We start from the raw sequence: 14,216 nt of genomic DNA on the forward strand, positions 1-14,216 counted from the left end.
GGGTGCAAAGAACTACTATTATTACTTATAATAATAATAATAATAATAATAATAATAATAATAATAATAATAATAATAATAATAATAATAATAATAATAATAATAATAATAATAATAATAATAATAATAATAGGTTGATACGGGTCTGCGTTTCCATCAACAAACTTACCCAGTTCCTCCAGCGCAGCGCGATGAATCCAAAGGAGCACTGATTTTGGGGCTAGTTGGTTTTCATAACCGATCACTTAAGCGCGCGCAAACAAGGACAAAGGGAGGTGACAACACAAGCGCTTTGTGTCGTCACCTCCCTTTGTCCTTGTTTGCGCGCGCTTAAGGGATTGGAATCCAAAGAACCCAGGCTGAGGCTTTAAGAGGAACATTTAAAAGCTCATAAATGGTTAAAATTAAACTGTATACCTCAAATACAGCGTTTGTTACAGCGCCAATGTTGCTTTAAATCAATAAATCGCCTAAACTTCAATTTCAAAACGCGCGCCAGTTGTAGTTTCGTTTCTTCAAGGCATGCTTCAAGGAACTAGATATTTCCTCAATATACGAAAAATATACCTAAACATGTTAAAAAAATACACAATACTAAATATAAGTAAGCTCTTGTTGTGGCAACTAGTCAGCGGGGGCATTTTGTTTCATTTTTAAACTTTTACCGTTGATCAACAAAAATGGCGACCTTGATTGAGGCTTTGACTTCGGTTTACATATGGAGCCAATAGGAACATATTTCGCTGTAGCTTGTGCGGCGGTTGTCGCTGATGACGCCGTTTTGTATTTGTTCTGCGCGTGATCGCCATAAATATCTGCATCAGTTTTGATGCATATGTGGTAAAGGTAAGTGCGATCGCGTGCTGAAATCGCTGCAATTTTGTTGTGTTCGTTGCTTGTTGTCCTGATGCAGTTGTGCTCCTGATAGTACTGTACTTGTGTCGTGATGCTTGTGTCGTTGGATTAGTCAGGTACAACTCGACGCAAAACTTTTGCAGCCACGCTAAACAGTTATTTCCGTGTTTCAGGATGTCTGCATTCTAAGGCGTTAAACGTAGTTTTATTGGAACCATGCTCAGGTAAGAGCCAAATGGCAAGTTATGTTGTGTTGGTGGGTGGTTTGTCTGCAAACGAAAACTTGGCGTTAATCGTGTCACTGCATGGGCTTGGCTGCTTCTTGTAATGGTGCGATCGTTGTCCAATACTCTGCAGTACTAACTGCGGGCGGGTGTCATTATGTCGCGCAATAAGCTGTAGTTTGTGGTTTAGGAAGGGTGTGGCATGCATGACGACACAGGCGTGAAATACCATTTAACATGATTGTACGTGCCTTTTAAAGGGCAGAATACATTCCCCGCACGCATGTTGCTTAGCCTGGACATGTTAACATACTGCCGCTACGTAGTGGGACACTTGACGACACAAAGCTTTTGTTTCTAATGATTAACCTATGTGGAAGCTGAGGTTGTAACAATTTCATTTTGCCAATTGCTTCACTTACTGGTGAAGTTTTGTGCTAGCTGACTGTTATTCTTCCATTCTGCTTTTGTTGCAGAAACTTGCAATGCAACGGAGAAAAATTCAATATTTCGCACTTCTAAGAAAAAATGAGCGGTAACGTCTATGTGCTGTACGATTTCCGCAATCTGTATGACGTCTTGTTGCTTGCACCCTATTTCGCCTCTCCACAAATTGCTTTTTGACCGTGCAGCCCTGCAAATCTGTCCTTGTCTGGCCATGTAATTTCCACGTGTGTTTTGTTTATTGTTCTTCGCGTTTCTTTTCTTAAAAGGGGGAAGTTTCCATGTGTGTGTGATGCTTTGCTAGGTGTATTTACACCCACTGCTCCTTCCTGTTCTGAAAGGCTGTGCAACTGCACGGCAGGGGACATCCCTTGGAAATATGTTGATATATGCTAACGATCAGTCAAGCTAGCACTTCGTCTTTGAGAATCTTTAATGATTGTGGGAGAAGCACTTCCTGTGCTGCTAGGAAGCAAGTTGTGCTCATGAGTACCACAGTGCACTAAAAGCAAATACATTGTGGCCTGCCTTGATGACTTAGGGGCTATGGTGTTATGCTCTGGAGAATAAGGTCATGCTGAACAAATCCTGGCTGTGAAGGTTACATTTCAAGGATGGCAAAATGAAAAAATACCCATGCAAAATTGTTCCAGAAGCTGGATCAATTAATGATTGAAAAAAGATTAACTCTGACTTAACGTAAACAATATTAACGAAATTGTGCTGACGCTTCTCCACCTGTGCAGGTGACATCTTCAGTATAAGCTGGCACAAATGAGGGTCCGTACCGGATGTGTACAAGGACGTATGTGAATAGTGGACTGGTCAACCACCCCTCACTTGTGCCAGCATATACTGAAGATGCCATCTGCGTAAGGGGTGAAACGTCTTTACAATTTTGTTAATCATTTTTATGTTAGGTCAGAGTTAACCGTTCTTCAATTAAAAATACCCAGGTGCTGTGCATTCGGTGCACATAAAGAGAGACCCAAGGGGTGAGAGCTTATCTGGAATGGGCACGCCTCATAATGTGATAACACTTGTGGCGCATGAAGCCTCCAGAAAAATTATGTACTATCGACTTCAAATGAAACGCGAACAGCGGAGCGCATGGATCAAGCATTAGAAAAGGTACAGTGAGCGCAGTACTGTCATCACCATTGACAGGTGTGCACATCCGGTTTGGCAGCACTGCGCGATCCCTCTACTGTCCGATATTTTCGCGTCTGATCTATTTCTGATGTTCGAAACCAAGTAAAAATAAAAGAAATAAATTAATATAGAAGTGAAACAACCGCAAGGGATCGGCACGCCAACACCGGCCACCATTATCACTATATTACCATATCAGAACAAAACACTAGTGAAAATATTTTATATATAGGGGGATCACGCAGTGCTGCCAAACCGGATGTGCGCGCCTGTCAGTGGTGATGACTGGATGGCGCGCACTATAGCTTTGCTAGTGCTTGATCCACGCGCTCCGCTGTTCACGTTTCATTTGACGTAGATAGTACTTCATTGTACGTATATTTATTAGGTGGAATTTTTTTATGATTTGAACTGCAATTTCATTCTTCTGTATCTGTTACCAGCCTATTTATTTCATCCATGTTGCATAGCTTTAAAAAAAGGGGGAACTGTTCTTTCCAACTTCTATAATGACATCAGCAAATTTATAAATAGTGAGCCCAGTCATACAGGCAACTCTCAATAAATGTTTTGTTTACACTATCATTATACAGTGTGTCCCAAATATCAAGCAGCACGATTAAAAAAAAAGGAACGTTGTTACACAAAGCACACCTAGTGCATATTGTTTTCTATATACTGTAGTAGCCGCTACTAATTTTTTCGTTAATGAGGTTTAGTTAATTCGTCCTAATTATGTTTCTAACTCGACAAATACTCAACTAATCATTAAAACGTCAATGAGGCATATGTAGGCATGTTGAAATGATATCTAACTGCGCTATCTTCAGCAACATACTAATTAGGGCTCAGTTTTTTTGGCAAAGAAAGCACGTGAAATATGAAAAATAACACATGACTACGCTCCCACCCACAAAAGGTGGGAGCATAGTTTTAACTTGCTATCTCACAGTGATCCTGTTTAAGGGTGCCGCTTGCTGATACGTGCTGCAGTCTAGTCACGTGTCATTTTTCAGATTTCATGAGCTTTCTTTATTAGCCAAAAAAAAGCGAGCATGCAATTAGTACGTTGTTGAAAATAGTGCAGTTAGATGTCATTTGAGCATGCCTACATATGCCTCATTGACATTTTAATGATTAGGTGAGTATTTGTCGAGTAAGAAACATAATTGGGTCTAATTAACTAAACCTCATCAACAAAAAATTAGTAGTGGCTGCTATAGTATACTGCAAACAATATGTACTAGATGAGCTTCGCGTAACGATGTTCCTCTTTTTTTAAATCGTGCTGTGTGATATTCGGGGCACCCTGTATGATGTTACCAAACAAGGAAACACTTCCAATAATTTAGTATGAAAACTTGCTGCTGCTTGCTTCTGTACAATTCACAGTTAATAGACGACGATTACTGTTGTGTGACGAAGTGTGTTCTAAACGATGCAAACAATTTTTGGAGTGTATCCTGTGACTGTTGCTAACTTGGTAACACACTTTAACTTGAGTTAACACCAGTCAAGAGAATGCGTTGTCTCTCATAAATCGTCTTGCACTCATATTATCTTGCTCAATATGCTGGTGCATGTACGGTACTGCATGTATCATAATTTAAACACATTTCTATTACGGTAATATTCTTTAATATTAGTACTGTGCATGCATTGTTAGCTGAAATTTTTTGTCTTTGCTGTAATGCTTGTGCCTGACTGCTTAGACAGTTTTCTGAATAGGTAGTCTGACATGTTATTGTGTAAATGAAAAAAGAAAGAAAAAAGAGGTTGTGGGGGATGTTTTTTAATGCTATCTCAACTCGTTTCTTGTTGCATCTCATATAATCTTGTCTTTTCAAGCCAGTGGTATAGACTTTGTTAAACTGTTTGGAAGCAATAAACAAATGCTGTCGTAATTTGATTGCCAAAGCACATTTGCTCTGATTGCATTACCCACAATTGAAGTTTTTTCATTCGATTTTGCATTAGGAATGCTGATCGTAACTATTCCAGTGAAAATGTTCCTGTCATATTTGTGTTGTGGCTAGTGAAATTAACAGCTTGAGCAGTTTTAAGATATCTGCAGCATCGGTAAAAGCAATCCAAAGCCAATTGCCTAAATAATTCATCTTCCCTATGTTAAAGTTTTGAACGCATTTTATGAAACACCCTGCATTAGAAATGTACCACAACACTATCTGCATGTGTGTTGTTAAAACTTGCAGTCATATATAACACGTTATTGTGATCCAATCCCATAATCTAAATAATGGATTTGCAGAAAACTTCAAAAATGCATTAACGGCATATGAGAGGCTGCTTCCTGCTACATATTTCAATACCCTTCTTCCAAGAGTAGTTAGTACGAGTGAGAAATTATTGAGGCTACTAGGCATTAGAACTGATATAAACAGTGCTTTTCCAGGATTTCTAAGTGTACTTTAATCTTGCCGAGATGCTAATGGATTGCTTGCAAGTCAATTTCTGAACTTAAAAAATATTTGAAATTTACCGTGAATTGATGTTGCATATTGGTCTTAAAGTCTGCCTCAGGTGAGAGGCTGACACTGCCGCCATTGCAACTTTACAACTTTCTAGATAGGATCATGTGACAATGCCTCTGCATAATCAAAATGTAAGAAAGTGGGACACAAATCTGTTACAAAACTACATTATTGCTGCATTTTTCTTGCCTGACATTATTTACAGATTATGTACTTGGAGGATTGTATGACTATAAATGAAATTCACTATTATTGTTGGACATATGCGACCAAGCATGTTTCACAAATACTGACAGGTCAATATAGTGCCTTAATTTTTGCTATTCTAACTGATCAGTAACCCTATACTGCCTAATGAACAAACTCTTCGACGAGGAATATATTGTACAAATCAAGAGCTGATGTTTTCGGTGTTCACCAGGCAACATGAAGGGAACACTCGTACTTTAAGCCTTATCACATATGTTGCAGCTAGTGGTAGTTGTAATATGCACAGGTCAGTAAGAATGATTGAAACTAGGTCAAAATGGTTCTTCTCTTGTGTTTTTATATGACAGATTTTTTCAGTGTAGCCGCTTTATTATCGAGAGCCCAGTTAGAATCGCCAGCATAAAACAACGGTGCAGCTGTAGATTGTTGCTTTGGCTTACAAATGTAACATAAGTGGTGTTTGTGGTGCCTGTCAAAATATATGATAAGTTGAAGGCACTAAGTACAATGAGTTCACTATTTTAATGTACTGTATTTGGCGGCAACCTCTCCTGGCAAGAAAGATCAGAGTTTTCAGGAACCTATGAGCCTTCATTTCAATGTAAAGCATGCTGAAAAGTCTATCACAAGTTACTCGCAGAAAATTTAAAAGTACAGCTAATATAGCAAGCTGCAATGGGCTCGTAACAGATAGACACTGCATTGGTCACTTTTGAAACCTCTCATGAAGCATTCGCTGCAGACGCTCTACCAATGCCTTAACAAAATGACATTGCCTCTTGTGCGGAAATGATTCATAACTATTTCATGTAGCAGTACTGACTACATGCCTTTCACAAAAGATGCCATTTTATACGGAGTATGCTGTTTTGACAGCAGCAGTTGGAGCTGTCCGTGCATGACACGACAAATGAATTGCAGGGAAAATATTTTACTGCTTGTGACAGGTAATCAGGCAGTGAGCCACATAACTGTTTGTGCGAAATTTTACAAGCACCTGAAAATATTTGTTCTTTCAGGATCAAATCAGCTGCATCTGGAACAAAAACAGCTCTAAACCTTCTGCCGTGTGCTCCAATATACGTTTGATGCAGGGGCATTGCTTCAGAGAAATGGCGCTACCAATATTACCTTGATGCTAATAAGCTGTGCGGAACAGAGTGAACCTTCCGGATGCTTTCCATATTTTTCAAACTTATATCTGTGCCAGTGTGCTTATTTAAAACAAATGAAGATACAATCGAGAGCTTTTTCTTTGATACACATGCACACGCACTCACATAGAAATTGGGATATTTGCTGAATTAAGCTTTTTAAAAAGTTTCTCTATCGAGATACATGACATGCATACACAGGCGGCTAATTTATCTGTGCTTACCTAAATGCAAATGTATTTTTGATCATAGCTGAGTGTTACAGCTCCAAGTTGCAAGTCTTAATCTCATCATTTGTGCAAATTTTTTTCAGAACTTTTGTTATTTTAGTATTCTTTTTGCTAACTTTATGGACGTGTCATCTCAAATTTTGACACAAATATAGGACTGAAGTGTTAAATGATAAAGTTGAGAACTAAATCTGAGAGAATTCACATTTAATTGATGCATTTTGTGCTGAAAGGTGAGCTTTATTAATACACTCTATTGTCACCATTACCATGCTGATGTAGCTCGCAAAAGTCAATTTAACATTATAAAAAATATTTAGGTTGTATGTATAGCCATAGCAGGGTCTCTCACTTACATCATGTCACTGTGTGTTGAGTTGCATACTGCTGTGTGGTAATTGAAATTTGATCTCAATTTAGATCACATGAAGGATCTGGTTCACGCTTAAGTCTAAGTAGTGACGACGGGTTTGATGTTGGAGAAGGCGACAGTCTTTTGGAGAAACGTTCCACCAGTCGACATTGCAAGAAGACTACCATGAATTGCTGCAGTTGCCTGACTTCAGCATTCCAGAGGTAAAAAAACAAACAATCGAAAACCATAAATTATACTTACCAATCAGAACATTGCTTTATTATATTCTACAAAAGCAAGTAATAATTGTGTATTTGGCTCCTGGGAACTTTGTGTACCCGACTGCCTAAACTTAATAAATTATGCTTGTGTTACGCATGGAAATTCAATGGGTATAAGGGCTGCTGCACAGTGCTGACTATGTTCATACCTGCAGTGTGTAGTGTTCATGTAGCACCAAGGACTGTTTTTGTAATTTTCTTTGCTGCAGGAGGTCGAGAGCATAGTCGTACTCTTTAAGTGTTAAGTATATTTGAGTGATGTGTACGCTTCCACCAATGAGAGAGGAGAGTACAAAGTCTGTATAAAGGTGCATGCGAGTACTTTTATGGCATGCGGCAAAGGTTCAGTGTGGAAGTATGCCTATAGTGCGTAAGGCAATAAGACAGCTATTTTCTTTAAATCTTGTTAAAATTGCTTAGTAAAGCAAATTGATTAGAATGCAGTTTTTGTTGTTAAATGTGCATATGGCCATGTTCATTTGCATCAAATTTCAATGAGACCAAGAAATAGTTTGATAAATCAAACTACTTCTTGGTCCCCTCTTGAGACGCCATTGAACTATGCAAAGTGGCATGCAGTTTGCCCATCTGAATGGGACATTTTGTCCGTGCAATGCTTTTAATTCTATTTCTTGCACATAAGGCTGCTACTATAGAGTATGTAAGGCATAATTATTGCTGAAGGGCTGGAGTGTCTTATAGTCGTGTTTAAATTAAAAATATTTTTACTAATAGCCATTACTTTGCTTGAAAATGTGCAGCTGTTGTAGAAGGCTCAGCATGGGTTGCTGTGGTGCTCATGAGTACCAGCCAAGAACTGTATTTCTTGGAAGGCCACCATCAGAAAAGTTCCCACCTAACAAAATATGCAACCAAAGTACAACATCTTCACATTTTTCCTTTGGTAAGTATTTTGCTACAATATTTTTTTTTTAAAGCTGAAAGTGGAGGTGGTGAGGAAGAAGTTAATATTTATGCAGTCTACAACAAAAGCAGTAATGCCAATGCTTGGCCAATGCACTTCTGTACTCTTTTTCGATACAGAAAGACTGCCTGCCCCCCACTCCTCCTTTTTCAATTTATTACAATCCACTTCCCTCCCCCCAACTATTGAGCATGATATTTCTGAAATAAGGTAGCACATTTGGCGAGTTGGAATATACTCATGATGGCCAGTGCAAACAGAATACACAGGGTACAAGAACAGGTAACGCGGCACAGGCGTCTTTTCTTGTACTGTGTTGCTTCCACTGGCCATCATGACATTACTAATCGTGCAAGAGCACCCTAGCATGTCAGTTGGGCTTTTGTTGACTGGAAAGTGTTGAAACTGTTCACTTTCATGAAGTGGTGCAGTCAAATGCCCCAAGAATGAAAAGCCCAGGACCCCTCATAAAACCTTCACTACACAGATCACTTAAAATCATATGTGTTGAACCATTCACTAGAGAGGAGGCTAAGGATGTTAAGCAAAATGTGGTCGAAGGGCTATGAAATGATTTGAAAGAACACAAAATGCTGCAGATCCCACGTACCGCGAGAATTGATGTAATGCAAAGCATGTGGCATGAAGGTGACTGTGGCGTAATTTTTTTACATTGAGCAAAACATTACGAAATGATACTCAAGATATGTCGCACATGTGTTATATAACCAGTTGTTTATAGGTGTGTAACGATGCCAACAGCAACATGGGTATTACCAACACCAGACACGGTAAGCTGATATGCAGTGCTTATACTTGTCCATTATGACTGAAAACGCACGCACGTTTCACGAACCCATTGCATGTGTGGAAGGGGTTCTTGACGGTTCTCGGGTAGATGGCGGTGAGTGCATTGTCTTTGTTGTTGTGATTGATGTGCGCAATGCAGACCTCGCCGATTCCGCTTCTTGTCTGTATGTGTTCGGTGTCTGGTGGCCGGCGAAGTGGGATCCAGCCTACGTTGAAGTTGTGCATTGCTGTGTTCTTATATGGTGGCCCATGCCGCCACACCTGCAATGAAGCCGCTTGCTGTGGATGATGTATTGGAATCCCATGATTGCAGTGGGCTCATCGCTGCAGGTTTCAGAAAGTTCTAACATGCCAATTTCTGTGAGCAGAGCGTCTTTCTCGAGGTCGTGCACGTATGCGTGCACAGACTGTACGTTGAGAGTGGCGAGCGTGAGGTGATTGTTGTGGTTGTGGCACCAAATGAAGGTGGTAGCCCTGTCCGAGACAATGCCCAGAGGCCTTTTTGAGCGGTGACATGTCAGAACCTAAAGTCACCTTTTGCGTATATGAGGTATAGGCTGTCGAGGCTGGTAGCCCTGGAAAGTGCTACATAGACCAACGTCTGTGGATGGCGTTTATTGCATCCGTAGACTACCTGGGTGTATGTGGCCCTTTGTGACTTATATATAGTTACAGCATTTGCTTGCGCAAGGGGAACCTGTGTCCTCTTACACGAGGTTTTTTCTGCCTTATATCGTTGTTGTGATGGTTCGCAGTCCCACAGGCACTCATTTCAATTCTATTGATGGATGGGCGGCAGTGACACGCTTTGTCCTAGCTGGGACGATAATGCTTGCCGTGGATGTTGAAAATTCAAGATACAGCCACACAAGGCTGCTGTGTTCGTCACACTTGATGTACCAGAAGGTGCCCATGTTTCCATTAACGTGACTTTCGCTTGCATCGATGTTTGCCGTGATCATGTACGGCTTGCCGATGCTCAGGCGAATTGAGGCCAGCAAGCCACTCATGTTGCTTGCGTTCGTCTTGGCCACCTTGGTCAGGGCATCCCTCTGTACCTGCTCGTTCTTATAGCCAGTTATGTTATCGCATGCGGGATGACATAACACGTTGTCCGCAGCGTTGAGGCAACATGCGTTATAGCGGTCGATGTCCACATTGCTGTAGTATAGCCGTATGATACGAGCTGTTCGTTTATTTTAACATTGCCTTCCTTCTCTCCTCTTTTTCAGGTCTTATTTAATCAATTCAAGTTCTTTTTGAATCTTTATTTCTTGGTTGTGTGTTTGTCCCAATTCATACCCGACATAAGAATTGGATATCTCTACACCTACTGGGGCCCCCTTGTGAGTTTGTGTTTCTTTGTATTTGAATTGTGTACTATTGTTTATCGTAAGGTAATTACTTTGACCAACTACAATGATGGGTGTATGTGCCATAAGGCACTAGTACTATTTTTATGGGGAACTGCACAAAAAAACAAGGACTAATAAAAAGACAACGAATGGGATTGACTAGCAACTGAAATTTTTATTTCAGAGCATACATATAAAACAAAAAGAAATGCGCATGTCTGTGCTGTACTCCTTAATATATGTACCAACTAGCCCAAGCTTGTGCTTTGTTGTACCAGTACTTGGCTTTATGGGGGCAGCATAGTACAGTACTCTTGGCTGGTATAACGTAGATTCCTGTTGCTTGATTCTAGTATTCCTTTCATATCATCTACCATTCATGTCTGGCCAGCCTCATTGTTGTGCACATAGTGCCCCTCAGATGACTGACGAGTGTGAAGTAATATCTTTGATATGCAATCATTGCATTATACCAACCCAAGGTAGTAATCTGTAACCTCATGTTTCTTTCTGTACTATCACTTTTTCTTGATACCAGCACAGTAGCTGAAACTGGGCCATTAAACTTGTTAGTAGCAGCCATGGCAAGAACCGTTCAACATAAATGGGTTCAATAAATTGCTGCAGCATAGTTAACAAGATAAATTTGCACTGGTATTTTCAGTCTCAGAAATTGTAGTCAGAGGTGCGTTCAAAAGGAGGGGGTTGGCCTGGATGGGGAGGGGAAGTTTATCAGGGAAATATGTATAGTGATCTATCTCTTATGTAGCTACAGGGATGTGCAGATCCACAAAGATTGCTGGAAAATGCGAAGGTAATTTTCAACAGTGACACTGCATTGTGAATTTATTAGCACGAATAGTGACTAAAATGGACCATTTCAGCTTAGTACTAAGGCCATGGCATCGCACTACTTACATCATAGCCAAGAGTTTGACACTAGCCACGGCGATGTCATATCAATGAGAGTGAAATGGAAAAATGATTGTTGGGGTACATGTTAACCCCAGGTTATCAGAATTAACCTGGAGTCCTGGTAATATGGATAGAAAATAGATGTCCTACGCGATATGACTTATCAGGCAGTGTGTAAATTATATTGACATCAATGAGTGGCTTACAATGAATTTACGAGGCAGGGCATTTTGAATTAGGCAGCCTGTTATTTCTAGGATAGTGTGCATATAGTACAAATTTTGATGTGTCATGGATTCTTATACATGTTGTAACTTTAAAGAGATGCCAAAGTGAAGCAGTAAATCAATCGATACTGATAAATTATTGTGCTTTCTGAGTATATTTGTCTAGTCACCAATACGCACCCCTAGAAGTGCCTGAGACAGTAATTCATGAATATGAAACATCTATGAACTGGGTTTTGCCATCTATGCAGAAGTGAGCTAAACTAAAATTTTATGGTAGGTTTTGTTTTCATAGTAATGAGACTGATTCAAAAACTGCTGAAATTCAAGAACTTATGAACTGTGATTCAGACAAGTTAAATGTTGATTATAAAGGTTCTGCCTTCAAGGGACAGTGACGAAAAGGCCATATTGCCTGAGAAATATTAATTGTAATTAAAATTATTAATTAGTTCAGGTCTTAATTTTTGTACGAGTCCTCAGGTCATTAGAAAGTTCAATATTGTCGATAAATAGTGTTTCACCTTAAGGGGAGATGCTACTCGAAGACACTTTTTCTTTAATATTCATCCTAGAGCAATGAAACTTGAGCTGCTTATAGAACTTTTTATGCTGATTTCAAATACATAATTAGTTTTCTTGCAAGTTGCATACTTTTAGTTCGGCAACATGACAAAGTGAAAAACTTAAGCCTTTTGCCCCCCCTCTTTTCAGACCTAAACTTCAATAATTTTTTACAATTGATAGTTCATAATGTTTCAAATAAAGTGTGCAATGCAAATAACTAATTAGGAAGTCCATACAAAATATGTACTAGACGTGAAAAATTTTAACGTGGGAAGTTCATATTTCTCCTACCCTAGTAAAAGTTTACATAACTTTTTTTTATTATATAATAAGAATATTGAAACTTAAACAAGATAATTGCATTTAACGTACTTTGCAAAAAATTTGGGACAAATTTCATGCAGATCTGAGCACCAGAAGTACCCGAAAAAGGAGGGGCACATTGACAAAAATGGCAAAATTTGCGTTTTGAGAAAAACGAGTTTTAAAGTCAAAATTGCATGTTTATTTATCAAAGATGTCATTGAATGCGACTAAATTTGTACACAAGAAAGAGCAATCCTCCTTGTAGTGGCCACTGGCATTAAAATGCGCCAGCACCATAGGTTTGGCCCTCACAGCTCTTTCGAGCTGACTCCTCGACAAGAGATTTTTTTCTTCAGCTCACGCCGACGAGCCCTTGCTTCTCCTGTTAGTTTTTGAGACATTTTTTTCTGGCGTGTGCTGTCCCGTGATGTGCCAAGAGCAACCAGATCATGAGGCGGGAGCACGCCAAGCTCTTCCAGAACACGTTCAAAACTGGAGTGCCCTTGATTAAACCAACATGTTCAGTGCTGTCATATCAGCAATCAACGAAGACTCGTCGTCCTGTGATTTTTCTTCGTCTTCGAAGAGTCCGATCTTTTTCTGGGAGGCACTCACATATTCGAATGCCGCGGCAAACTCGTCGGACGCATCGGCGTCACTGCCACTACGCCTTGCGGCAGCAGACGCTCTTTTCGTGGTTTGAGTGTTCGGCTTTGATTTGCGCTGGCGTCCTCGAAATTTGTGCACTGCGTGAAACTTCACAGGCCGGTGACCGCGCTTCCTACGGCTTTCTTCATCCATAACGGATAAGCACTCGAGAAAAGCGTTGTTCAGCTGCGCTGCTCAACGAGACACGGATCCTGCAAGTAGGCTTCACAGCACACACAGGCGCGCAGCGGCCAATGGCGGCTCCCGATCCGTACCACGTGATTTAAAGCCAGTCGCGGCGCTCGAAAAAGGCAGCAAAAGCGTGCGTCTCTTTATTATTTCTTGCGCTGCAGCAGCGCGGGAAACCGTCGTTATTTGAACAGTGAGGCTCGGCTCTTCGCCTCACGCGGTCAACAATGGCGAGCGGTGGTGCATTATCGGCGGCAAGGTGCTCGAAGATGACACACTTTCGGCCTTTTGACAGCCATCTTGTGCTCTTTAGACGCAATTTTAAAGCGTTTCCAGTTGAGTCTCGGCATTGATTTTTTTTTTCAGAACAGTAGAGGTACTAATCTTAACAAAACAGGTGAAAACAAAAAATCGATAATTTTTTAGAAAACTCGCGTTTTTCGACCCGCATCTCCCCTTAAAGGGACACTAAAGGCAAATAACAATTTATGTCAGAGTGAAAGCCCAATGTATGACAACTTCTAAAATGGCAATATTATCAACAGCAGTGCCCTACTTACCGAGAAATTAAGCTAAATGTATCACATGATGAGCGCCACGAGTGGGACATTTTCGAAGTGATCCCGATGACGTAGGGAAGTCGGCCTACAATAAATCACTAGTAATCAAACTAGCAGCAGTAAAAAAAGAACATTCCGAGCATCAAAAGACGTAATAAAATGCTGTTTGTCCGTTTCCGCTTGATTCATGGAAAACAAAACCTCCGTGGCGTTGCCATGGGGAACGGCGCGCGTGGTTAAAAGGTTCCGTTTTCGCCGAACTGTGCCTCGCCCGTCTCAGTGGTAGTTTCGGGATCGCGTACTGCCGTGCGTGTTTT

At 40.4% G+C, this 14,216-nt stretch overlaps 1 protein-coding gene across 1 annotated transcript in view; it reads left to right on the top strand.

The window, feature by feature from the left end:
* Nucleotides 1-676: 676 nt before the first annotated feature.
* LOC119378875 (probable phospholipid-transporting ATPase IIA) overlaps nt 677-14,216 on the top strand; it is a 45,072-nt gene continuing 31,532 nt past the window's right edge. The window contains exons 1-6 of the mRNA XM_049411646.1: nt 677-846; nt 1,029-1,079; nt 1,556-1,614; nt 7,182-7,337; nt 8,159-8,281; nt 10,337-10,478. Of these exons, the coding sequence (XP_049267603.1) occupies nt 1,565-1,614; nt 7,182-7,337; nt 8,159-8,281; nt 10,337-10,478 (471 nt within the window). The 5' untranslated portion in view covers nt 677-846; nt 1,029-1,079; nt 1,556-1,564. The remainder of the gene's footprint in view (nt 847-1,028; nt 1,080-1,555; nt 1,615-7,181; nt 7,338-8,158; nt 8,282-10,336; nt 10,479-14,216) is intronic.

Source organism: Rhipicephalus sanguineus, chromosome 1 (genome assembly GCF_013339695.2).
Source record: "Rhipicephalus sanguineus isolate Rsan-2018 chromosome 1, BIME_Rsan_1.4, whole genome shotgun sequence".
NCBI classification, from domain to species: domain Eukaryota; kingdom Metazoa; phylum Arthropoda; class Arachnida; order Ixodida; family Ixodidae; genus Rhipicephalus; species Rhipicephalus sanguineus.